The 27451-nt window shown below is 37.1% G+C and overlaps 1 protein-coding gene and 1 long non-coding RNA gene across 4 annotated transcripts; one reads left to right on the top strand and one right to left on the bottom strand.

The window, feature by feature from the left end:
- Positions 1 to 69: 69 nt before the first annotated feature.
- On the bottom strand, positions 70 to 24858 carry LOC120412713 (uncharacterized). 3 transcript variants are annotated; one of them, XM_039573287.2, is made up of 8 exons: positions 24729 to 24858; positions 24362 to 24538; positions 21331 to 21517; positions 16945 to 17501; positions 16687 to 16878; positions 10408 to 13112; positions 4411 to 6673; positions 70 to 565 (listed from the first exon to the last, which is right to left on the bottom strand). In XM_039573287.2, the coding sequence occupies exons 2-8, from the start codon at positions 24503 to 24505 to the stop codon at positions 542 to 544; spliced, it is 6072 nt and encodes a 2023-aa protein (XP_039429221.1). In that variant the 5' UTR covers positions 24506 to 24538; positions 24729 to 24858; the 3' UTR covers positions 70 to 541. The 3 variants fall into 3 exon arrangements, with proteins under 3 accessions (XP_039429221.1, XP_039429222.1, XP_039429223.1); XM_039573288.2 differs by having other exon boundaries at positions 24362 to 24535; positions 24729 to 24854; XM_039573289.2 differs by lacking the exon at positions 16687 to 16878.
- On the top strand, positions 17421 to 18578 carry LOC120412714 (uncharacterized). Its single transcript, XR_005604847.1, has 3 exons — positions 17421 to 17522; positions 18220 to 18269; positions 18351 to 18578. It is a non-coding gene; the product is annotated as an uncharacterized LOC120412714 (long non-coding RNA).
- Positions 24859 to 27451: the final 2593 nt, after the last annotated feature.

The raw sequence follows: 27451 nt of genomic DNA, 5'->3' as shown, positions 1-27451 counted from the left end.
TTTTCGGGAATTAGTATATTTTGTCCTGTTTTTTTTTTGTATTTATGTGAATGACTGTTAATTTTAATGTTTAACTTCTAACCGTAAACTTAGTATTGATTGTATGTTTGTATGTGTTAGGATGAGCTGAGCTTTAAAAGCGAAGTCGAGAGTTTCTAGAGATTTTGCTTTACTTTATCAGTTTTGATTCCTTCAAGTACACGCGAGAATAAATACAATGAGCACTAAACATATAGCTGTTCCCCCCCATAGGTGGTCATCCGGACCGGTCCGGCCAGAACCGTTTCCGGCTGAACAGAACCGACACTATCACGTAGAAAATGTGCAGCAGAAACGAGGCGCCAAACCTGACCGACGGTGGTGGTGGTGGTGGTGCGCTGTTGGCTGGCGGCGGAACCTGATCACTTTCGGGATTGCTTTCACAAGAGATCATTCGCAGTCGAGTTTTAGGATTGTTTTGAGGGGCATCATTGTGCTGTTCCTCCTCCGGGTTGCTGCGATTCCAGAACCGTCCGAGACGGCACGGTTCGCAGTGCGACTTTCAGTAGAATATTGGCAGCTGTTCCTGGTGGTTGTGATATGGTGAGAAAGAAATAGACAAAGGAAATTTGTTTGAAATTTAAAGTTTTTGTGTAACGATTTTTCTAACATCCAAATTTAGAGCTAATTTTTGAAAATATTGTCCATTACAATTTTCTACGAAAACCAGATTGTAAATTTCCAGTGAAAATAATTTTGATTTTATTACATGCCACGTTAAGTTTAAAACATTTTATAGCACAAGAACATTTTTTCTTTATTACACAACGTTCAAAAAAGAATGTTAAAAGGAAGTAATTCAAAACATTAGAAGAAAACGCAAAGCAGTTTAAATTTATCAATGTAAAATTTATAAAAATAAGGATGAGCAAATTCCTTACACATTGTTTTGTTTATATTTTTTTTTCAAATTCATTTTGACGTTAAATACAATACATGTCAAAATAAATTTTTAAGGCATTTTGCAATGTTTTGCTATTTTCTGTAACTATAAATAAAAAATATAGAAAATCTTCCAAAACTAAAATATTACCGTTTTTTTTTTTTGTATACTCATATTTACTAGTGTGTCCAAATGAAGGAGATGTGGCGGAAACCTTTGGGCTAGCCAGAACTTTGACAAGGACAATTTTTTCATACAACGAAAAATTCCCAAAAATCGTTTAGAACTCACGATTTGGAATTTACTAAAAAATGGTCTGTTACCATAGACAAAAATTAAGCAAAACAAATTATTGGAAATTTTCTCAATTTTTCGAAAAAAAAATTTCTTAGAGGTGAACAATCATGGACACTATTTTAAATAATTTTAAACAATCATGAACACTATTTAAATAATAATTTTCAATTGACATTAAAATTTATGTGGCTAAATCTTGAAAACTGTGCCCAAATAAAAAAATCTGAGTAGTACTTTTCGATTGCAAATTTAATGTTATATTAAAAACTGAAGTCAAAAAAAATCCGTGTACCAATAGTCCTCATCAATACCAATTGGAAATTTAATTTTACGTTGAAAATTGAAGACAATTTTTTTTGAGTGAAATTTCTTAAATTTTTTTTCTAAAAATCATAACTCGGTGGCAAATTTTTTGTCCATACTATGGCTCAAAAGTTGCAGTTTTTTGTCCAATAAAAATAAGCAAAAATAAAAAAAAATAAAAAATTATGGATTCTGAGAAAATATTTTTTTTGTAAAAAAGCGAATAAAAAAAAACTTCAAAAATGTTTAACCATTTTTTATGACTACTTGTCAATACCTACAACTAATGCTTCAAAAGTAATCTGTCACTGAATGGGACTGCTCGATATTTGAAAGAACTTTCTGTCAGCGATCATTTCCGAAAACGAAGTTTGATCGCTGACACACAGCGCCTATCATGATCGTCACTGCTTGACGACGGTCAGTGAACGAAAACACAAAGACGAAACGAAAAAATGAGCACCACTCAAGCAGTCGCCCAAACGAGACAACGTGCTCTTTCTCTTTCTCTCGTTTTTCTCTTCCTTGTGTTTGCTGTGTTGTGAGAGAAGTCATTTGAATGCGATCATTGGAGAGATGATCGGAATCTCGGTAGAATGTCAAACGACCTTTCTCTGAGTGAATGGATTTCTAGAGAGAAGCCAATGGCTGTGTGAGTGACTTTGCGTAGCACTCATTCGTTTGTGTGTGAAACGAACGAAAGTAGAATGTCGAAATCAGGTTATCGTGGTGAAGACGATTGGAGTTTTCTGTCACCTATCACAAAGAAAGTCGAAATTTCGTAAGCACTGCCTAAAACTTAGCCAAAGACACCAAACCGATCAGAAAATTCCTTTAAAAGATACAGATTTTCGTACCATTTTTATATTGACAACTGCCAAATTGTATGGGACATTGTATGGGTGAACCAGTGACACTTTGGTAATAGGGAAGGCTCCCAAAAAGTTTGAGTCAAATAAAAAAAACAAAGAAATACTCGAAAGCAGCCGATTTTGCAGAGAATTGCTCATGTTTTAAAATTTTATTTCGGCCAATAAACAATAAATCATTTTTAAAAAGTTTGAAAAAAGTAATATTTTTTTTTCAAATCATTAAATTTGCAATAGAAAAGTATTCACTTTTGTGAAACATAGTAACATAGTGAAAGGCATACTTTTCCAAAAAATTTACTATGTTCTATTTTTAAATAAAAGAAGTGTCTGCCCTCATCTATCTCGGATTAAAAATGTTCAAAAAGCTGACAACTGATCCGTTTTTAATACTGTCATTCGACTAACTAACTATTGATCCGATTTTTAATGTCAAAAAAAATTAACTTGGGGGAACTATACCCTTTCTCAGCCTATTTCTATTATCGGCCTATCAGCACTTTGATCATGAATTACAGCTTTCATAAAGTGTTTTTGACTGTTCCAAAGCAATAAATAGCTCAAATAAAAGTGAGCAAGCAACTCTCCATTGTTGTTACATCGAAAATGTTGATTACATAGCGGAAAACAGCAAAAGTGCAATTCTCATCAAACGGCTTAGAGTGATTAAAATGGGTATACTTCCCCTATTTTAGAAAATAATATTTTTAAAATTTTATTTTAACTTTTGAGCAATTCTCTACGAAATCGGTCTTTTTTCTTAAATTTGAATTTTTGTATTTTTAATCCGTCTGAAACTTTTTGTATTTTTTAATCCGTCTGAAACTTTTTTGGTGCCTTCGGTATGCCCAAAGAAGCCATTTTACATCATTAGTTTGTCCATATAATTGTCCATACAAATTTGGCAGCTGTCCATACAAAAATGATGTATGAAAATTCAAAAACCTGTATCTTTGAAGGAATTTTTTGATCGATTTGGTGTCTTCGGCAAAGTTGTAGGCATGGATACGGATTACACTGGAAAAGATTTAACACGGTAAAAAAAATAGTGATTTTTTATTTAACTTTTTGTCACTAATACTTGATTTGCAAAAAAACACTATTTTTATTTTTTTTCATTTTTTGATATATTTTAGAGGACATCAAATGCCAACTTTTCAGAAATTTCCAGGTTGTGCAAAAAATCTTTGAGCGAGTTATGAATTTTTTAATCAATACTGATTTTTTCAAAAAATCGATATATTGGTCGCAAAAATTTTTCGACTTCATTTTTCGATGTAAAATCGAATTTGCAATCAAAAAGTACTTTAGTCAAATTTTGATGAAGTGCACCGTTTTCAAGTTAAATCCAGTTTTAGGTGACTTTTTTGAAAATAGTCGCAGTTTTTAATTTTTTTAAATAAGTGCAAATGTTTGCCCACTTTTGAAAAAAAATATTTTTGAAAAGCTGAGAAATTTCTATATATTTTGCTTTTTTGAACTTTGTTGATACGACCCTTAGTTGCTGAGATATTGCCATGCAAAGGTTTAAAAACAGGAAAATTGATGTTTTCTAAGTCTCACGCAAACAACCCACCATTTTCTAATGTCGATACCTCAGCAACAAATGGTCCAATTTACAATGTTAAAATATGATACATTCGTGAGAGAGCCATTGTGAAATCGGTCATTGGAAGCAGCATGAGGGCTTACACCATCTAATATGAGGGACTGAACTAAAATGGCTAAATTTTCCCATAATTTCGCTGCCGGCCAGCGGGTATTGATAAAAAGGACTCTAGATGATATTTTTTTTATTTTAGCGATTTGGTAAAAGAAATCTACGTCTTGTCCAATCTGATCAAGTGTGATTTTTATAACAAAAACAAGTTTGCCATCACAGAATAATTGAGTACATAAATTTCAAAATTAAGTTTAATGTCTCTCAAAACAGATTTCAACCATAAATAAAAAGAAGAAAAATCTTCATTGCTTCATCACCACCCTTTACAACTCCTCCAACCACTTTCTCAGCCTTACCTCCGGATCCAGATTCCCCTCGCCATCCTCGTCCTGCCACCCTTCATTGGACCGTCTCTGCTGCTGCTGTTGATGCCTTTGATCCTGCTGCTGCTGCTCCTGCGCCACCCGCTCCGCATTCCTGTTCCTCTCAATAATATCCGCCAAATCGTCGTCCAGCTTCTTCTGCATCACCCTCCAACGATCCTCAAATCCCTCCTGCCCCACAACCCCCCCAGCACTGCTTCCACTAGGTCCCGCCACCGGTTGACCTCCTCCAACCGCTCCGCCTCCCCCACCCGGTAGACTCGTATCGCAAATCTGATCCGCCTCGGCCAGATCGTACGTCGTCGAGGCGTACCCATTCGAGCTGCTAACTCCGTTGGAAATTTTGTCACTTTCCGAGGTACTCGAAGCGACGGCACCGTAAACTCGCCGGGTTAGACTCAGTGGGACGGGGGCGGCGGCGGCTGCGACGACGACGGGTGCCGAAAAGGGGTTCTCCGAGGGGTTGAAGGTTTCGTTGTTGTCGGTGCTCACGTCACCGGCGGACAGCGTCGAGTCGTGCTGGAGGGTTGCGTGTTGATGTTGCTGGGCTCGCATTTGGGCTTCTTCGTCGCCGTTGAGGTTAGAGGAAGAGACGGCGGCGGAGTCGCCTTCGGCGGCTGAAGATCGTAGGAGGATGTTGTTCAGGAGGTTCTCCAGGTTGGAGATGAACTCGTCCTTGTCGGTGCGGTTCCAGCTTTCGAGGTGTCGGAGGAAGTCTTCCTGGCTGATGACGTCCGAGTCGTTTTGGGCTAGGAAGGCGGCCATTGAGGGTCCGAGCATGGGATTTCCGAGGATTCGGTCCTGATCTTGCTGGGGCAGCTGTTGTTGTTGTTGGTAGTGGAAGAGTCCGTTTGAAGCTCCGGTCGCGTGGTTACAAATTACACCGGCGATCTTGTACAGCACCGAGTCGTTGATGTAGTCAACCGAGTTGATCACTCCAACTATGTCGCCCATGATGATGTTGATGATCTCCGAGCTGGGCAGTCCAAGGTCGTTCCGGTCGTGCTCCTTCGCACTCCCACCAGCGATCGGCGTACTCTCCGCGGACGGAACAAACGCAAAGCCCTGCTGTTGAGCCTGCTGCCGTACGTTGGTGTAGTTCTGCGTCACCTCCATGTCTACAACCTCCACGTTTTCAGCTGCCAACTGGGACGACGGCCCAGCAACGGGTTCGTTCGCCCCCGACGAAAGCAGATTATTACTTCCAACATTGTTCACGTGACCTCCTCCGTCCTGCAGCTGTTGCTGCACATCTCCACCCTGCTGCTGCTGCTGCTGCGCCAGCGTAGACTCAATGTACCGATTGTACAGCTCCTGGATCGACTGCAGCGTGCGCTGCCTCAGCGGATCCGACGAAATCAGCTGCAGCTCGCGGAACAGCTGGATTAAAAAGTGCGGCCGCGACTCGTTGGCCGTAATCAGATTCTTCACCTCCTGGTAGACGTTCTCCTTGAGCGCCTCGAACAGCTTCGAGGTCGACTTCGAGTCGTGCTGGTAGTTGCTGGCCGAGGCCAGATTCAGATCGCTGACCATCTCGGCGTGCGCGCCAGCTCCGTAAAAGTTGGAACTCCCCTCCCCAGCTGCAGCCAAATTCGCGTCCCGGCAGGACCTCAACGACAGCGGGTACTTCTTGTGGGCACTCCCCTTCGGATGACCGCTCTTGTTCGCCAGCCCCAAGTTGATCGGATTCGTGTGGAACTGCAACTCGCCCAAATCGAACGAACTCGACTGATTCAACGACGTGTGATGCGGCTGAACCTGCTGCTGCTGAACTTGCTGTTGATGAACAAACGCCGACTGCGACATCTGGAACGACCCCGACGCCGCCGCCGCCTCCGGCGGCATCGATTGATAGTGTTGGTGCGACCCACAACTCGGCTGCTGCAAATTCGGCCCCACATCCAACTGCTGCTGCTGCTGATTAACATTACTAAACGAATTGTTCCGATTAAAGTTGGGCGGATACTTGTTACTGCTCGTACTCCCACCACTCCCGTAGTTGTTGTTCATCACGTTGCTGTTGTTGCGCTGCTGGATCTGGTTGTTGATGTTGTTCGTGCAGTTGCCGGAACCGCTGCCGGTGGCGGCGCCACCGACGGGAATGGCGGGACCGCCGTTGGCACCATTACCGCTTCCGTGGGCGGTTGAGGTACTGCCGCCGCCGCCGCCACTTAGCGCGCACGAGTCCTCGTTGCTTTTGCAGCTGTTGCTCGACAGCAAGTTTTGTCTCGAGTAGCTGAAAGTAATAAAGAAGACAAAGAGATTATTAGTTTAATTTTTAACAAACAAAACAAAACGAAGCATTTAAAAAGAAAAGACAATCAAAACATGCAGAACAACAACAAAATTATGAAAAAATATATTATTTTATTAAAATGAATCAAAACTAACAAATCAAAATTAAGAAGCTTCGAAGATTCAGAAACAGTAAAGCAGAGCAAAAACTCAAAACAAAAAAAAACGAAGGTGGTTAACGATGATATTATCAAGATCGATAAAGATAAACGAGGGTCCTGATTTTTTTACTACGAAGAGACCGTCCGTGAACGCACACCAAGTTGAAACGAACGAATGCCGAACTGACACTCAAGCAGCCGAGCGACGCGAAAACAAATGCTCTTTCTCATTCTTCTTTTTTCTCTTTCTTGCTTGTACGGTGATTCATGATGACAGCAATCATTCGAATGCAGTCATCATGGGGAAGATGATCGGTAGTATTCACACGAACAAACTCTGCGCAAATGAGAGAGTCAAATAAATGTGTGAGTGACTTTGCGTTGGACTCATTTCGTGCTTTCCATTTCATTAGGGCACAAAACTTTTGTAAACAAGAGTGTATCTCTCTCACACCTTATGCAAACTGTCATTTGAGTGAAAGGGATACACTATTGTTTACAAAAGTTTTGTGCCCTTTTGAAATGTTAGGCTCCATTTGTTCGTGTGTAAACAGACGAAAGCAGAAAGTCAGAGTCGGGTTGACGAAGTGTATGCGAACTTTCACTAGCCTTAGATCCATGATGAAAAATAGAGTAAAGCAAAAACACGAAAAAAAATACAAAATTGTAAAATTATGTAATATAATATTTAAACAATTTGAAAATTCAAGCAATAAATACTCAAAACCTCAAGAAATCATCAAATTTTAAATACCGTTATTTGAAAATTTGTAAGACCCAGTTTGACACCCAGAACCAATGTCACCCCTTATGACAGTACCTGAATTCACAAGTTCTTAAATTCTCAAATTATTAAATTCTTAAAATTCTTAAAAATCTCAAAATTCTTTACATTCTAAAAATTCTGAAAATTCTCGAGATTCTTAAAATTGTCTAAGTTCTTTAAATTCTTGAAATTCATGAAATTTTTAAAATTGTTGAATTTCCAGATTTTTTTTAATTCATAATTTTTTTTAAATTATTTAAATTCTTGAATTCTTGACAATCCTAAAATTCTTGAAATTCTTAAAATTCTTGAAATTCTTCAATTATTAAAATTCTTGAAGTTTTTGATTTTTTTTAAATTCTTGAAATTCTTAAAGTTCTTAAAATTTTGAAATGCTTTAAATTTTTTAAATTCTTGAAATTTTAAAATGATTGAAATTCTTAAAACTCTTGAAAATTTTTAATTTCCTAATTGTTTTTGAAATTCTTGAATTTTTAAAATTCATGCAATTCTTGAAGTTCTTAAAATTCTTAAAATTCTTGAAAATTTAAAATTCTTGAAAATTTTAAACTTTTTGTAAGTTTTTTGAAAACTTTTTCTTACTCTTGCCTTCTATTTAATATTTATAAGTAATAATACTTTCGTTTGAATTACGATGTAACACACAGCTGAAAGGAACTCCAAAACTCTGTTATGTACCTAAATGAACTCATTGTAACTTGATTATTCACAAATAAACCGAACTGAATTGAAAAATTGAAAATTTAAAATTCTTGAAAATTTAAAATTATTAAAAATTTAAAATTCTTGAACTTTAAAAAAAATCAAATTTTTGAAATTTTTAATGTGCTTAAAATTATTGAAGTTTTTAACATTCTTGAAATTCTCGATTTTTTAAAAATTCTTGAAATTCTTGAAGTTAATAAATTCTTAACATTCTTGAAACTTGAAATTCTTGAAATTCTTAAAATTATTAAAATGTTTGAAATTTTTGATTTTTTTTAAATTATTAAAATTCTTCAAATTTTTGAAATTCATAAAATTCTTGAAATTTTTGAAATTCTTGATTTTTTTTTTGAATTATTAAAATTTATGAAATTTATGAAATTCTTTACACTCTTGAAATTCTTGAACTTCATAAATTCATAAAATTCATAAAATTCTAAAAATTCTTGAAATTCTTAAAATTCTTAAAATTCTTAAAATTCTTTAAATTCTTAAAATTTTTGAAATTCTTAAAATTCTTGAAATTCCTAAAATTCAAAAACACAGAAATTCTTTTTAAAAAATCTTGAATTCACCTCATTTTTTGGAAATTCTTGAATTTTTTAAAATTCTTGAAATTCTTAAAATTCTGTAAATTCATAAAAATCTTGAAGTTCTTAAAATTCTTAAAGGTCTTCAAATTTTTGAAACATTTAATTATTTTCAAATTTTTCAAATATCTGAAAATATCATTAATTCTATTTTTTTCAAATCCTAAAAAAATCTTGACATTTTAAAAATTTAATATTTGGCTGATGCAAATATTTTCAAAGTTTTTGTTTAAGGGGGAAAGGGGAGCAAAAAAATATAAAAAGTTGATATAAAATGCATTTTACACTAGTTCAGTTGTTTTGCAAAAATTAGTTTTACAAAAAAAAAATACTTAAAATTTCTTATTCTATGAAATTCAGAATTTTTCAAAATATTAAAAATTTTCATCTGTTTAAATTTAACAAAAAAATTAAAATTCTCAAAAAGTTAATTGAATATTTTTAAAGTTAATTTTTCTAAATTATCAAATCATTTTAAAAATAATTTATTGTTTTAAATTATCTAAAAATTTCATAATGTTTTTTTTTTGTTTTTGATTTGATTAAAAAGAAATAAAAAAAAATAAAAAGAATAATGAAATTTTAAAAATTATTTCAGGTATCGGTTTTTAAAATGATCAATAATTTAAAATTTAAGCTTTTTTTACATCTTACCCCTATTTTAATTTTTAAATTTTGATTTTTTTTTGTGTATATCTGTTATTTTTGATTTATCTGTAGCGTTTAAATTTTGGGGTTTTACTATTTAATTTTTTTATTTCAAAGTTGTTTATTCATAAATTTTTAGATGTTTGTATTTTGTAAATTTGTATGATTTTTATTTCAAAATCGGATTTTTTTTAATTTAAGAATTATTAATCATAACTTAGAATAAATACTCATTCTTAAAACATGAACAAAAGAACTGGTAAAATTCCACCCTGCTAAAGATCTACATTCGGCCAAGGCGGGCACCGTTAGTGATCAAGGAGATCTAAAGTAATCTTTCAAGCCAAAACTAAAGCACAACATCACAGAGTTAATCTCAATTTTGAACTCTCACACAGTTTTGTATTTACAAGCAAAAACTCACACAAACAATGAAAACACACACTTACCATTGGTAAACTCAAAACAAGATGAGCCAGCCAAAACAAGCTAAACGAATCTATTTAGGTAATAACGTATGTTTTTTCACGAGGAATCGTCAACTTTACGAGTAACTTTATCTCAAAACATAACGAAAAAAAGGTAACAATAAAGGACAAATGCATTGACCGCGCCTACCCAAATCTATTTTGAATGTGGTTCTCTATTGCTTAAGCTTACAAGAAAAAAAAAATAAGTTACTAATCTAAATGGAGGCAAACCCTAACGATTACCGACTAGCTAGTCTCTACCATCTACCGGAGAAGAAACGAAACAAAAACATAAAAAGAAAAAAATTGAAAGAAAGAGAACGGAAATTAATTCGAGGCTACCAACCGGACCCGTCCAAAACCCTTCAACTCACCTCCTAAAGTTATCCCAGTAGTTGTTGGCCCGCACGCCCGGCAACACCTGGTTGTTCAACGCTTGCTGCACGTTACTGCTGTTGGCGTTGCTATTGTTCAAGTTGTTCATACAAGCCGGCGCCGCCGTTGGCGGCCCATTCGCCAAGTTGTTGATCATGTTGGACGGCCCGAGGTTTCCCCCACCAACGGGACCACCATTGTTGTAGGTCTGCTGCTCCTCGTTGGTTGAGGTTGACGTTCCGTTCATAAAGTTGTGATGGTCGTAGAGGGAGTTGGGTTGCTGCTGCTGCTGCTCGTAGATGGCGTTGTTGGCGGTGTTGATGTTGACGTGGCGCAGGTTCCGGTAGTTGCGGGTGATGTTGCTGTTGTTGCGCTGGATTTGCGCGTTCACGGAGAATTGGGAGGTCGCGGTCGTGGTTGGGGTGAAGAATTGCTGGGTGGGGTTGTTGGAGGGGGTGGAGTAAGGGAGGGTTTGGGGGAGGTTGTGGTAGGGGGAGGTTGGGCCTTGATGGACCTGCATCGAGGGTTGCTCGGAGCGGGCCCGGCTGTAGATGGCGGAGGGGTTGGAGGAGAGGGAGTTGTTGGGGGGTGTTGATTCGGCGCGGATGTGGCCGTTGGACGGGGGGACGTGGGATTCGGTGAGGATGCCGCCGTGGCCGCTGTTGAGGATGCGTTCCTGGAGCAGGAGGACGGCGTTGTTGAGGTTGTTGATCTCGCGCTGTTGGATCCAGAGCAGTTGGTTGCACTGGGTGATGGAGTTCATCAGCATTTGCTGGGTCTGCATAAAGTGCTGGAACATGAGCGGGTCGGGTGGGGGAGCTGGCGCCGAGTTGGGGGTGTGAGGTGGGAGGAGGTTCGCGTAGGTTGGATAGCCGGAGTAGGCCGGGTAGGACGAGTGAATGTCCGAACCTACGCCGAACGAGGGGTGGAAGTGCGGACTCTGTGGGCCGGTGTTCGAGCTGGACGGACCTGCTCCGGCGAATAAATGGGACGGCCACGGTGAAGTCCGCTCGTTACGTCCTGTGGATGTGCCAACGTCCTCGGACTTGCGATGGTGATACCGGTCGGCACGGTTGCAAATGTCCGGCATTGGTGGAACCATGTTCAAACTCCGTGTGCTGCTCGACTGATAGCTTCCAGATTCGAGATGTGCATTGGCAAAGATGTCCGTAACTCCGGAATCTGCCGAATGCTTTGAGAGATTCGTAGCGTTACTTGCGCTTGTGTTGTTCACAGCTGATGCCGATGGCGGCGGTGGAATCACCGGAGGATGACTCTGCGAGCGCAGCGAATCCGCTGAAGACACGGAAGAAACCTTCGGCTGCGCCGTCGTCACCTCCGTATTCCTCCTGGACAACTCTGTGTTCTTCTTCATGCTCTGTGTCATCTTCGCAAACTGCTCCAACTCGCGCTTTTTCTGTTCCAACTCGGCCTTCAGCGCCATCTCCTTCGAACTGGTCGCTCCTGCCGACGAAGTCACATACGAAGCCACATGATTGGTGAGCTTCTCCGTGGCCTGCGAATCCGCCTGGTTCTGCAACTCCGCCACATTGTTCCGTCTCTTCTGCAGCTCCGACCTCGCATTCTTCAACGCATCTCTCTCCGCCGCAATCGACTTGGCCTGCTCCCTCAAATCTCTCGTCATGGCGTGCAACGCCTCAACCCGCTGGTTCAACTGCTCCCTCCGACTCTCGTCAACCGCTGAAGCACCACCTCCCGCACCCTGTTGCTGATCACTGATCTGACTAGCGACGCTCGGCGAACGCGAATTCTCCACCGACTCCTCCTCATCCTCCGGATTCTCATCATTCTCCTCCGGCGCGTCCTCCTCGTCCTCGTCAATCGATCCACCCGTCTTCATCTCCATCAACTTCACCGTATCCATCATCTCCTTCAACCTCCGCAGCTGCGACTTCATCGCGTTAATCTCATTAATCTTATCGTTCAGCATGTCCGCCGTCCCCGCAATCGCCTCCGCTTCTTCCTCATCCAAACCCTCCTCACTCCCACCATCAACCACATTCTCCACCTTCGGCGTCACCGAACCTCCCCGACTACCACCATTCATAACCTCCCCCTGATTCACATTCTGATTCTGATTGATAAACGTCTTCGTGGCCTTCCTCATATCCGCCGCCGTCGCCGGCGCATTCGTCAACTCAATCGGCACGTTCCGCTCAACCCCAGCCGCCGACGCCGACGCCGCCTGCCCATCAAACTGCCTGCTCGCCTCAACGTTCAAGTTCTGCAGCTCCGACACCAGGCTGTGCATTTGCGCCTTCTTGTCCCGCAACTCGGCAAACTTTTGCTGCAACGCGACCTGCTCGCTCAGCACATCATCATTGTCCGCCCCACCAAGCATATTCCCCAACTCCTGCTGGTTCTGAATGAACGTGCTCAACACGCGCATCCGCTCCATAATCCCCCCGATGCCCTCCTGGACCTGCTCGACCGACTCAAAGTTCTCCAACTGTACAGGTTGCGCGGTTTGCGCCCGCATCGCCTCCATGTCCGCGAGTTGTTGGCGGGCGGCTTGCTGGAGACGGAGCAGGTGCGCCTGCTGTTCCTTCAGGGCTTGCATGTTTTTGTTTTGGTTTTCCATGCGGTACCGCAGGTCGTCGTACGAGGGCGTCTGGACGGGCGTGGCCGATTGCGTGGTGGTGCTCTGGATGCTCTGCACCGACTGGGGACGGGGGCCGTTTAGCTGTAATGGGGGGAAGAGATAGGAGAAGGCAAGTTTCGATTAGCGTTTGGAACATTACGAAAATTATAGAAACAACTTTCAAACAATTCAAATTAATTATATTCAAATAACTTTATTCAATGTGTTAGTAAGCATGTAGAAAAATATTGATAGTCAAACAAATTTTTCAACCCTGTACAAAGAAACATCGCTGCGGAAAACTTTACTTAGTAGGCCTGGTCTGTTTCACGATCGTGTGACATAGAGCTATCCAGGCGCCAGACTATGGCAACCATCTTCTTAAGGAAGCTGGATTCAACATACCCCTTTATTGCAAAAGGTCATTCATGGCCTGGACTATGATCTGATAAATAAATTCATTTGTAAATAAATTATTTCAAATATTTAAAAAAATAAAAGATTTTGTTTTTTATACAATGACGCATAACTGTCTCAAGTTCTAAAAAAATGCATGTATTCAAAAAGTTAAGTCAACTTTTTTAACCCTTTCAAGCCTGATGGGTCATATATGACCCAAAAATGAAAATTTTCAAAACAGGCCTATAATTTTCGTATGGTCTTAAGAATCATTTTCCCATCATTAGATTAAAAAATATTTTTTCGAAAATTCAGGCTCGAAAGGGTTAAGACGATTTTGTCGTTTTGCTATAATCACCTTAAAAAAATCATATTTAAGGATAGTACAAATTTTACTCAAGTTTTTTGTCGATGGGTTTCCCTTCCCAAAAAAGTAATTTCAAATTTTAGGCCTAACGTAAAAAAAAAAAAATCTTCATAGGGGAACCATACCCTTTTTCAGCCTATTTCTATTATCGGCCTATCAGCACTTTGATCATGAATTACAGCTTTCATAAAGTGTTTTCGACTGTTCCAAAGTAATAAATAACTCAAATAAAAGTGAGCAAGCAACTCTCCATTGTTGAAACATCTGAAAATGTTGATTAAATAGCGGAAAACGGCAAAAGTGATTAAAATTGGTCGAACGGCTTAGAGTGATTAAAATGGGCATATTTCCCCTACATTATCTTTTTCCATAAGTTTAACGTCATTTTTTCCGATCCGTGGTAAAAAAAAAAACTACTAAATTTATTTAAAAAAAACATAAAGCCTCATGGCACTGTGGGCTAAATTTTTTTTTGAGGCAGGGGCGAGCCAAAAATAATGTTTGATAAAAGTTGAAACAACTTCATAAAGTAGTGTTGCAACTTGCAAGTAAGATTCATATTGATTTGATTTAAAAAAAAGAAAAATAAGGAAAACTTTCAAAAAAAATTTGATTGATTTCAATTTTCTATAGAAATTCTATTGTATTGTTTTCACCTTAAAAACAATGAATCTTGTCATCACCTTAAAAAAAAATTAATCTTGCAATGCATTTGTATGTTTAAGTTCCTCATACAAAACAATATTAAAATTTATAATGTCAAAAGGCATAATTGCTGTTATTTTGCCAATTTATTGAAAAATAGTTTGTAAAAAAATGTTTTTTTTTTTTGCGAAAAACCGTTTTTACGGTGCTTAATTTTAATATTTTACAAAATATTTTGAAGTCTTTTCAAATACACAATTTTTTTTAGTTCGCTTTATTTTTTCAAATTTCTTCAAAATATTGAAATTTATAAAAAAATATGCTCTGCGATTTCATAACACATTTTTTTTATTTTTTGAAAATATTTGCAGCGATCTTTGTTAAAAGTTTGATTATTTAAATATTTACCTGCTTGAAAATTTTATAAAAACTATAAATTTTATCCCTAAAATGTCACGTTCCTCAGACATACCTACCTACTTCAATTTGAAGTACGCAGTAAAAACTGTTAAAAATATAAATTTGTTTTTTTTCTGTTCCACGTTTCTTCCTATATTTTCCATTTTTACGAAATGGAAAACAATATTTTTGGTGTATTTTTTTATTTTTATTTTTTTGCAATGAAATAATTAATCCAAAAAAATATTAATTAAGAATATATAAAAATGCAACCCATCAAAAAATAATTTGGAACAAAAATATTTATTTAAATATATAAATTTTGAACCATTTTTTTTATTATTATTAAATGATTCTATTCTTGATCAATATTTTTTAAATATTTGTTTTCAAAATCCAAATAAAATTTTTTAAGTTAAATTATTGTAAAAAAATATGAACACTTGATATCAAGCTTCTTTTTTTGAGTTAAGACACTTAACTTAAGAGCAGTTCTCATCAAAATAGGTATTTTTTCTTTAATTTTAATTTTTGAATCTTTTAATCCGGCTGAAACTTTATTGGTGTCTTCGGTAAGCCCAAAGAAGCCATTTTGCATCATTAGTTTGTCCATATAATTTTCCATACAAATTTGGTAGCTGTCCATACAAAAATGATATATGAAAATTCAAAAATCTGTATCTTTTGAAGGTATAGATTAAGACTTCACTGAAAAAAAATGATGCACGATAAAAAAAATTGGTGATTTTTAATTTAACTTGTTGTCACTAAAACTTGATTTGCAAAAAAAAACACAATTTATTTTTTTTTATTTTCTATAACATTAAATGCCAACTCATCAGAAATTTCAAGAACGGGCAAAAAATCTTTGACCGAGTTATAAGTTTTTGAATCAATACTGGTTTAAAAAAAACGAAATATGGGTCGCAAACATTTTGAACTTAATTTTTCGATGTAAAATCTAATTTGCAATCAAAAAGTACTTTAGTGAAATTTCGATAAAGTGCACCGTTTTCAAATTAAATCCATTTTTAGGTGACTTTTTTGAAAATAGTCGCAGTTTTTCATATTTTTAAATTAGTGCCCATGTTTGTCCACTTTTGAAAAAAATATTTTTTAAAAAGCTGAGAAAATTCTCTATATTTTGCTTTTTTGAACTTTGGGGACCATCCATAAACCACGTGGACACTTTGGGGGGGGGGGGGGGTATGGCGATTGTCCACGATCCATACAAAAAAGTTTTATTTTGTATGGACAATTGTCCACGAGGGGGGGGGGGGGGGGGTGAAGATTCCCAAAAAAAGTGTCCACGTGGTTTATGGATGGTCCCTTGTTGATACGACCCTTAGTTGCTGAGATATTGTCATGTAAAGGTTTAGAAACAGGAAAAGTGATGTTTTCTAAGATTCGCCCAAACAACCCAGCATTTTCTAATGTCGATATATCAGCAACTAATGGTCCGATTTTCAATGTTAAAATATGAAACAATCGTGAAATTTTCGGATTTTTTCGAAAACAATATTTTCAAAAAATTTAAATCAAGACTAACATTTCAAAAGGGCGTAGTAAAAATTGTTCCTCGGTCGGCATAAACTTTGAAAAAATATAATAAAGTAATTGATGAATAAGTGTTTTGTTAGGTTTGTTGGATTTATAAAGGAAGCTGTGTTATTCTGAGTTCCCCAACAGTTGGGTCATCAAAACCATGACAAGAGAGTTGAAATTTTGCTCATTACCAATACTTGAAAAGCCACATTTGGGTTAGTAAGCTATACTAGCAGGACACATTACACGCAACGCCACAAGGCACATATTAGTTAGTTAGCCACATCACACAATCCGAGACTGTACAGCAGAAAAACGCACCTCCGAATCGCTGGCGCGCACACTCTCTAAGCTAGTGGAATTGATCGGCACAAAATAGCAACTCTCGTCACCCATGCTACAACCAACACCAACTTCGGAACCAGAACCAGCGTAACTTCTACTATAACTATTGTCGCGGTCTACGTCGTCGGTGTTGTTCCGTTTCTGTGTCCCACTAGTGTTCCCAGTGCTCTGCGAAAGAGAGAGGTTCTGGGGTGTGCCTTTTTTGCGTGTGTGAGCGAAGAATCGAATACTCACGTTGTCAATCTGCACCGACGAGATCAAATTGGTGGTTAGCTTGATGTACTCCTGAATTTGGCTCAGCTTGTCCTCAAAGTTGTTGGCTTTTGCACCGCCAACGGCTCCCGCTCCACCGTGGTGATGATGGTGATGAATCTGCTGCTGCTGCTGGTTCGAGTTCTTGTTCAAGTTTAGCTGGTTCTGCGAGGCACCGTCCGGAACGCGTGAGCTCAGCGGAGAGGCTCGCAGTTGCGACGATTGCTGCTGCTGCGAGGACTGTTGCTGCTGAAGTTGGTGGAACGGATTTAGCACGTTTCGCGCAGCACTGTTGTTCAGCAAGTTGTTGTTAATGTTCGAAGTTCCTGCACCACCGCTGGTCGAGGGACCGCCGCTGGTGTCGTTCAACCGGAAGCTCTGAAGCGCAGAGTTTGGAGTGGTCGGAATGACCACGCCGACGGCAGTGTTGTGCAGTTCACCGGACTCGGCACCGCTGCCACTTTCGCTGAGCAGGTTTCGACGCACGATCGGACGTACCGCCGGGATGTAGCGGCTGTTGTCCTGGAGGGTTAAGTTGTCTGAAAGATAGAGAGTTTGGGGTAAGTATACTAATATAAATAGTTTTAAAAATAATTAGCAATTAGCATTAGCATTAGCAATAAAGGTCGCACAATTCCGGATGGCTGCACAACGCTTATCTTGCTGTTTAACTGTAATTAAACGTATGATAGCACTAGACTTTCATCCGGTTACAATATTCCAACACGGGAGATACCATGTTTTCATCTTTAGATGAGCGTGTAATACTATCCAGTAAGATAAGGGGCTCCTGGCCGGTACCTTGCTAACCTCGGGGATTGGAAGGTATGTTAGTAAACATCTATCTAGAATGCGCAGAGATCTCTACGTCACCTAGTGGTATAGATGTTTGTAGGGAGGTTTTGGACTCAATGTTAGTAAATTGAACGTTTGTTTTTTAACACCATCACCACCACCACCAAAACTATACCATCACCACAAAAAGCCATGCTAGATTTTAATACAAATACATTACAAAACGAACACGATAATAAAACCATCATCCTGGCATTCATTACCACAATGACCCCCCACTGCATGCATGACTCGAACATGAATACGAACACAGCTCAAAGAGAACACCACAAAAACCCATCTTCCCATCACCACTGCTTGCACGATACTGACGCGCAACAATATTCATTACCACAATGACCCCCCACTATAAATAGTTTTAAAAATAATAATTAAATATTTTTTTTTTCTTATTTCATTTAGGGTACTTTTTTGTCTTTTTTCCTTTTTACTAAAGCAAGCTCAATTCTCAGGTAAGTTTTTCGATCGATTCTCGTTCAATTTGCGATCTTCAGGAATGATTTAATTTTTTCATTTGCTCTTTACCTATGTAGTGGTTGCCTAGAATTACGGTGGCTCGACTTAAAGGAAGCATCTTCAAATTACTGCTGTATGAAGTGCCAAAAAGAGGTTATTGGACGCGAACAAGCAAAATCACTCACGGTGTTCTCAGGGGAAGAGAATCTTTTTCCAGTCTCCAATAACTCCAGAAAAAAATCTGACAAAACTGAAAAACAGGGCTCGTACCCTGTTGATTGCCTCAAAGGGCGCGGTAGACAGCTGTAAATTGACAAAGGTCAATAGATGTAGTAATTAGACTATCCTTAAGAAGTGTACAATTAATAAACTTTTTTTCCTTGTGACGTAGTTCATGTCTTCCACTTTCCACATCTAGTCTGCGCCATTACAGGATACTGTCCACTGCCCTGATGCTCCCTCCCCAATCCCCGGCTTTGATTCTAACTACTAATAACATAAATGAAAATCATATCGACGGTAACATTTCAAAAGGCATCATGTACATTTTGACACTTTCTGGGTTATTGCATATTCTGAAAGTACTCCTAATAAGCTGCGTCTCCACCAAAAATGAGCAAAAGTTACTTCAGTAAAGTCTGTTTAATCATGATTTTAAATAAAGTAACATAAACAAAATCTCTGCCATCAGCAGTCGCTGTTTATATAGCCCTGTCAAACTGTCAAACAAAAGACTACATGAACCTCGTGACGAAAAAAAAGCAACATGAACAAAGCGCCATGTACATTCGGCGAAGAAAAACGAATCATAACAAAGCGTCCCCCTCAATGACAGCAGGGTGATATAGACGTTGGTGATTTCAAAAGAAGTTATGTTTGTTTTTCTCATACAAAATTAAGGAAATAGTGTTTTATTGAATTTGGATGATCAAGTATCAATAAAAGCAACGTTTTTCATCGTTTGTTATCATTAGAACATCTTATTTGCTTTTATATTAAAATGGGAATTGAAAATGGATGCTAAACATTCAAATGCGTTTTTCTCAAAACGCATGGTTTGTACATGATGCTTTTTGAAATGTTGGCGTCGATATATGAGAAAAGGTCAATGCGGATGGAGAGCAAATCGAATCAGTATTCCCTCACAAAGACTGGTAGTAAGCGTGAAAAAAAAAAACAATGAAAAATATAGAGAAAGACAAGTAGAAAAACGAAAAAATATTATGTCAATGCAGATGGATTGATGATCCCCTCACAAGGACAAAAAAGATAAAGATGGTAGAAAAAGCGAAAGAACAAGAACAATAAGAAATAGTCAATGCGGATGGAGAGCAATTATGACTCTCCCCACACAAAGAAATCAATATAGAAAAATAGTCAACACATTACTTCAATCTTTTCACTTATTTTTCATCTGTCTGCCAAAGCTTTTTTTAGAATAATCATTAGACTTGTATAGAGAAAAAAAGACGTTGAATTAATTTAAAAAAGTTTGTTGAATTTTAATAAAGCTTAAAAAAATCCCGGTTTTCAATCAAATTTCCGAGATTATTCCGGTTCTCTCCAGGTGAAATCAAAATCCCGAATTTTCACGGTTTTTCCCCGTGGTGGCCATTTGTTTAATTCAAACAATTCAAAAGTTTTTTACTTGCCATTTTGGAAGCATTCATTAAAAACATCATACCAAATTAAAACTCTTTTTTGAAGATTTTTTTTTTTAATTTGTATTTATCCATTTTCTTTTCCATGTAAGTTTAATCATTTAAAAATAATATTGAGTGTCCAATCACTATCGGTGACTTTTCACCTCAAACCTTTTTGAAGATATTGTTCGATAATTAATTGCCATAATCGCTGACATATGAAAAGTTTCAATAAATTTATCGATATTCTAAGGGAGTATAACATAATTTTACAAATTCAATTTTAAAAATTTCTTCGATGCAGGATAAGTTAATAACATTTTTTGTCATTATAACCGGGTCAGATCTTTTAAATATTTCTGAATGAATTTCAAAATTAAGACAGCCAGGTTTAGTAGGCCTTCTAAATTCCATAGAGGGTCTTTCAAATATCACGTAACAAAATTTGCTTTGGAATTTGCTAAAGAAAGGGATAGATATAGTAAGCTTAAACGGCAGTAATTCGGCAGAAGGTAGCTGATCCGTTGTATAGATGTACTTCATCATCAGCTCACTGAGCGCTTGGAACTGTTCTGTCTCAGAAAGCTCGAAGAGATCATCACCGGTAACGTTAGTTAGTCCCCGGGAGAGTCTGTGTCCGGGAGGATGTTGGAACCGCTCCGCCGCCAGCAATTGTAGCCGAAATTCGAAATTCAGTTTGATCAGTGTAATCGATTGCACTGACGATTTGCTAATATTCAGACATTATTGAAGAATACTGAGACAAGTTTTAAAATAAACTTAAACGCTTTCTCTAAAAAGACAATAAATCGAAATTTTTGTTGTAAAAACCTCACGAAAGACTAAGATTTTGTTGTACTTTGTTAGCACTATAGAAAAAACATCAAGGCAACTAATCCTTTTTCGCAGACCCATTACTCACACAAGATATCGACCTTTCACCGATTCGTAATGCCCAGTTCAAACGTCACCGACTTTATTTCACGTTTCTCAAAGGCCGCCGCCGACACCGCCGTTCGATAACCGAAATTTCTATTTTCTTCCACTCGTCGGTCCAAGGTCAAGCCGCTGTCTACGCGTCTTCTCCCTCGCTGCCACAACACGCTTAACGCGCTTGTATCATTACGCTTAGCAACATTGCAAAACAGACGAGGGCATCTTCTTTTTTCAAAAACAGACCGAAGTTCTTGAATTAAAATTCCTTCACATACTTTTGGCGCAAAAAGGTGTGCGTTGTACGCGCGCGATTCTCCCACAAATAGATTCTAAAATTATGCACTTTTACTCATTTTGGTTGCGCGCGTGGGATTATTTTCCTTCCCCCTTCAATGACGTTAATAGTTCCGAATAGTTTCGGCATGTTCTTCCGATTCCGGAGACCCAGAACGGTCCAGAACCCACGACGATGACTCACCGATTTCGTAACAGGTTCCCTCGCCCGGCGTTCGATTATTCCTCGGCTTAAGTAGGAAGTTCTGCTGATGACTTGATCCTCCACCACCCACACCCGATGGTCCCGGCTGTTGATGTAGATTCTGCTGTTGCTGATTGTTGACCGCCGCGGCTGCCGCTCCGGAGGACGTTGCCCAATCGACGAGGACCTTGAACAGGAAGTAAACGATCGCGATTAGCACTAGCCAGTCGATAAAAGTCATAGAAAAGAAGGAAAAAAAAGTGTGCGAGCAGAATAAAACAGTGAAGAAAGAAAAACGCGCGCCGATCGGAAAAGTGGTCTACTCGAGACTGAAATTTTTCGCGGGGCGCTCACTCTCAAATCACGATCGTGACACGACGACGACGTCGAGTCGCCTAGATTCGGTTCGGTACCGCGAAAAAAGGAAAGGAACAAAAAGTCTAATTATAAATCGTACGCCGCCGATCGGGTGGTGATCGGCGCAGTCGCGTAGAGTGTTTTGAGGTGATCTGAGAGTGAGGAGCTGAACGGAACGTAAAATCACTTGTAAACAAATCAATGTCTGTTAGGAATCCTGAAAGAAGAGACCTTTGGATTTTTAAAAGAGATTTTGGCACGTTTTTTGAAGATTTTCATATTAAAAATTTAAATTATTTTGTCTTTTATCGAGTTGAATACTTAGAACTGTGTGATGTTTGACTGAAAATCCATATTAAAAAAAAAGGCTTTGGAGTAGTTCTCTACAATTTCGCAATTTTTTTCGAGATTTTTTAATTTAATTTGTTTGATATGGAAGAAACTTTGTCCATGCATTCCCTATACAATTTTGGGGTCTGGTTATACAAAATGGGTATGTATTTACATATACATATAAATTTTATAAAAAATATTTTTTTTTAACAAAATTGAATTCGACATCGATTTTTTTTATAAATGCACCGTTTTCCAGTTAAAGCTTATTTTAGGTAGAAAATTTCGATTTCCTTTTGTTTGTTTTTTTTTTTGCATTTTTCAATACTTCTCGAAAGAAAAGCAACCCTGAAAAAAAATATTTATTTGAAAAGCTGATAAAATTTCTTGGAACTTTGAAAATCGGGCAATTAGTTTCTGAGATACAGCCAAGGAATTCGAAACGATGAAAATAATTTTTTCTATGTTTCACCTAATTCGCCTATATATTTCAACTGGTTGTATCTCGGAAACTATTCGATCGATTTTCAATGATAAAAAAAAAAGAAAATCTTATGAATTTGAATCCTGATCTTTTAATAAAGATAATTTCAAATTCTTTAAATCAAGTATAACATTTGAAAGGGTCTACGTCTACAAGTAGATAATTTTCTTCATTTATCATTTTAGACCAAATTTTTAAAATTTTAAAACTAGTTTTATTGAAAAGATCAAAATTTTAATTCACAAAAGTTTAATTTTTAACATTGAAAGTCGAACCAATAGTTTCCGAGATATCGTTAGTTGAGAATTGAATTTAGAAAAACTTTTTTTCATCGATTCTTATTCTCTATGAGGCTGCATCTCAAAAACTAATTGTCCGATTATCAAAGTCCTAAAAATTGCAGGATTTTTTCTCGGCTTTAAAAATAAAATTTTTCGGCGGTGACTTTTCTTCGTAAAGTATTTTTTTAAAGCGAAAATGTTGAATTTTCCAAAAATTATAACCTGAAATTCACTATAACTTCAAAACGATGCACTTTATTAAAAAATCGGTAAAATTAATTTCGATTGCAAATTTGATTTAGCTTTTAAAAATAAAAAAAATAATTAAAAAATTTTGACCGCGCGATATTTTTTCAAAAATCACAGGAACTCTATCATGCACTATGACTCAAACGATGTCTTTTTAAATCTCCTTGAACATAAAAAAAAAAGTTCAACATTTAGTGATAAAAAGTTAATGAAAAAAAGATTTTTTTCATGTACCTCTTTTCCCAGATCTCTAGATCAGATCATAAAACCCCATTTTAAGATAAACATTTTCATGATCAGCCATTTTGTATGACCAGCCCACAAAATTGTATGGAGACTTGTGAGGAAAAACTAATGATGCAAAATTGCTTCTTTTGACAAACGAAATGTGTGGTCAAAGTTTCATCTAAATCAAAAATAAAATACAAAGAAAAGTCAAATTTTGAAATCGTAGAGAAAACTACTCAACAGCTTCATTGTTTGACGTGGAAAATCAAGGGTTAATTAGATGATAAAAAAAAAATCACAAAACTTTAACTTTAAAAAGCAGCAGTCCGATAAACAAAGTCTAATTTTGTTCTAATTTGCAGAGTTGCATTTCATTCATGAAGTATTTTTAAATTAAGAAAAAGTTGAAAATTTTTCGTTAAAAAATACCTGAAAGTGCCTATAGGTTTAAAACGGTGCAATTTATAAAAAAATGTAGGTAATTTTCTATTGCTTTGATTGAGCGTTTGGCACGACTCCTTCTTCCCCTGTAAATTCTATGGAATGTTATCCGTTCGCAGAATCCTCTCTGCGGTAAACACAACGCAGTAGGGCTGGCCGTTTTAATTTTCTGTATTACATTCTCGGTAGTTCTCGGATGTACTGCAATTATTAATATTGACAAGAAAAGTGCTTGGGGCGTAATCTAATCACAAGACTTTCCAGCATGCCTTCATCGGACTGGCTGCGTTTGTGTTAGATTAGATTAGAAAAATGTTGTTAAAATAGTGAAAACATTTATGAAAATAAGCCCAAACATATAAGAATATCCCTACTTCGTGCCATTTGTATGTTTTAGAATAAGGATTTTCAATCAAAATTTAACCGGTGCCAAAAACAAACCAACCCCACCGACAGACCACCTCTTAACTACGATAGTCGGCTTTTTACGCGCTTCGCGTAAAAAACGTAAACAAAAACAAACCATCAAAGTGTTGGTGTGCCATCACCTCACCAACACCAACAAATCTATCCCCTCCCTTTTCTTTTCGTTTTTTTTTTTTTGCTCACTGACAGCCGACACGTCACACTCGCCCGCACCCATACACAGAGTACTCACATTGAGCTGCTGCAGATCCCGTCTGGTCGGGGCGACCACTTCCCTCGGAACCGAGTTCTTTTTCGAGGACTTGGTTTTCGGCTTGGCCCCAGTCTGCCGGTTGTTGTTGTTGTTATTGTTGTGGTTGTTCGATCCGGGGGCCATTTTCTCCGACGATGGTCACCAGCACACAGCCTGCTACAAAAAACGATTGCAAAATTTTCCAGAATGAAAATCACTTATGAATGAGCCCACTGTCGTCTCTGTCAGACGGAAGACATGTTGGAAAAGGAAAAAGGGGAGTGCACTTTTTGGCGAAATTTTAAGTCCCAATTTCCACTCCAAAATTCACGTTTTCCCCCAAAACAACACTTTCACCGCGACGCACCTCACTAACTGCACCACAAACGACACGATTCACGACGCTCGACGCGAGTTTTGCACCGGATTTTTGAATGAAAAATTTTCCTCACTCGACAGCACGACGACGAAGCGATCCCGTTTCCATGTTTGATTGATTCTCACGGTTTGGCTGGAGTTGGAATCGGGCAGCAGCCTGCTTGGAAAGGGAGAGCACACGCACACAGCGAAGCGGCTTCTGACGGAGGGGAAGTAGCGGAATGTTTATGTTTTTACCGTTTTTGCACCCGAACCGACGTAAACAAGCATGGTAGGTTCGTGTAAAGGTGAGCAAATTCATTGAGCAGTTTAGGGGTGTGTGTGTTGATTATTTTAAAAATAGAGGTAGGGTGGTTGTTGAATGTTTGTGGTTTTATTACAAAATAGGCTAGATTTTGTTTAATTTTATATGTCTTCAGCGATTTTTTAACAAAAGTTATGGTGAATTCGAAATGATCGTGGTGAAAAATTACCGAATCGTTTAAATTAGACGTTTGATTGTTGATTTATGGATTTTTAAAAGAAATTCGCATCTGATTGTTTATGCCTAAAAAAATCTTAATAAACAACCAGTAAGATTTTTTCCATTTATCATCAAATTCGAGTTCTGCGGCCCTATTTTAGTCGAATTTGAATGGCTATTAAATTACCAAACGCATTTTCTTTTTATTTCATCACCGCAATTATGACCAGCATCAAATTTATAATTTATAATACAAATTTATAATCAATCTAGAGTAGATTTGGGTTCATAATTTTTTTCAGTGATGTATGTGTATTAAATTACGGAAATGATGTGTTATTAGATTTGGATGATCAAGTATCAATAAAAGCAACGTTTTTCATCGTTTTTTATTATTAGAACATCTTATTTTGCTTTTATATTAAAATGGGAATTGAAAATGGATGCTCAACATTCAAATGCGTTTTTCTCAAAACGCATGGTTTGTACATGATGCTTTTTGAAATGTTGGCGTCGATTTTACAAGGTACAGTTCGGACTCGATTACCCGAAGCATCGATTATCTGAAGTTTCGATTATCCGAAGTTAGATTATCCGAAGGTTTGTATGGTACTTCGGTTTAAATTGCCGATTTAAATGCCAATTAAATTAAAAAAATGCATTTTTTCAGTAATCACCGCCCTTTTGGCCGCCATCTTGGATTTAAAAATTCTAAATCACTTTAGAGCAGTTTAGGGGTCAAACTTAATCTCAACAATCAAAATCAGGACAACGAAATTTTTTTTTTTTTTTTGGTATTTCGATTATCCGAAGTTTCGATTATCCGCCAAGGCCTTCGGATTATCGAGTCTGGACTGTATTTCATAATGATAAAAAATAAATTTAAATAGTTTTTTTGCTTTTAAAATGAAGTTTTAAAGAATTCCAATGATTTAGAACTAAATTTAGAACTAAAATCGCAAGGATCGGAAAAAGTCGGAAATCCGAAAAAATGAAAAATGCTGGAATTTGAGATTTTTTCAAAAAGCGATCCCATATGCATACCTGCTTGGAAGTTGTTTTCCTACTTTTGAAATTCGTTGTAATATTTTGCAGATGCAATTATCACAACTTTGTTTAGTCAGACCTTAAAAAAACTCCAGAATTTTCGCTTTCGAAGTTGATCTTGAATAAATACTTAACTTATGATTAAAGATTTCCTTCTCTATGTTAGTCTATTTGAGATAAATATTCTTTTAAATATAATTTGATTTAGATTTCAAAAAGAGGTAACAGATAAATTTCAACTACAACTAAAGTTTATGATAAACCAATTTGAAAATAGAGATTTATGTTAAAGATTATAACCAGCGTAAAGTCAAAAATGGTAAAGTGCTTAAATATACTGAAATACAATAGTAAATATTTTATAATGTCAAACTTAATTTATTAAATCATTATTCATTGATTTAAATTCTTTTATTTAAAAAAATCATTTTGATCACTAATTTTATAAACTTATCAACAAATTACACATAAATTTTAGATAAAATTGTTAAAAAGTAATTATCCAAACAATCCGAAGTTTTCCGATTGGAACCAATTTTCGTTGAGAAAATCATGGCACATTGAAAATATTAAAATACAGTCCAGACCCGATTATCCGAAGCCCTTGAAAAAAAATCACTTCGGAATCTTCGGAAAATCGAATCACAAAAACATTTTTTTTTCTTTACCTGATTTTTGATCGTCAAGTTAAAGTATGACTCCTAAACTATGTTAAAATGATTTCACATGTTTAAATACAAAATGAAATTGAAAAAAAAAATGCATTTGTAATTTAATAGGAAACTATTAAAATTTGACTGAAACAGGAGTCGCAGAACCCGAGTTTGATGTTAAAACTAAGAAAAAAAAATATGTTTTTTTTTTCGATTATCGAAGTCCCATACAAACCTTCGGATAATGGAACTTAGGATAATAGAAACTTTGGATAATCTAGGCTTCGGATAATCGAGTCTGGACTGTAATCCTATTCATCAATATTTTCTAAATTATAGTTAACTAGCTTTTTAAACATTTCAAAATTTTATGAAAACTTCTTCTAAAAGTATTTTTAATACTTCTCTACCACGGTTAGCTGAGCATGTTAGGAGACATAGGTAGTTTCACAACGAAATTGCAAAAAATAATAATCTTTTTAAACTTACCATTCCAGATCCGTATATAAAAACTGCAGCGAACAAGATCAAACCAAAGAAAACGAGATT

The sequence above is a fragment of the Culex pipiens genome, chromosome 2 (assembly GCF_016801865.2).
Source record: "Culex pipiens pallens isolate TS chromosome 2, TS_CPP_V2, whole genome shotgun sequence".
NCBI lineage: Eukaryota > Metazoa > Arthropoda > Insecta > Diptera > Culicidae > Culex > Culex pipiens.
This window is presented reverse-complemented; position numbering and strand designations above follow the sequence as displayed.

What these genes read in the sequence shown, in the direction of transcription:
- LOC120412713 (XM_039573287.2), bottom strand. Translation starts at nt 24,505, where the DNA reads ATGGCCCCCGGATCGAACAACCACAACAATAACAACAACAACAACCGG. An exon ending in CGTCGGTGCAGATTGACAAC is followed by an intron (nt 16,879 to 16,944) that starts GTGAGTATTCGA and finishes TCTCTTTCGCAG; the next exon opens with AGCACTGGGAACACTAGTGG. An exon ending in TACTGGGATAACTTTAGGAG is followed by an intron (nt 6,674 to 10,407) that starts GTGAGTTGAAGG and finishes TATTACTTTCAG; the next exon opens with CTACTCGAGACAAAACTTGC.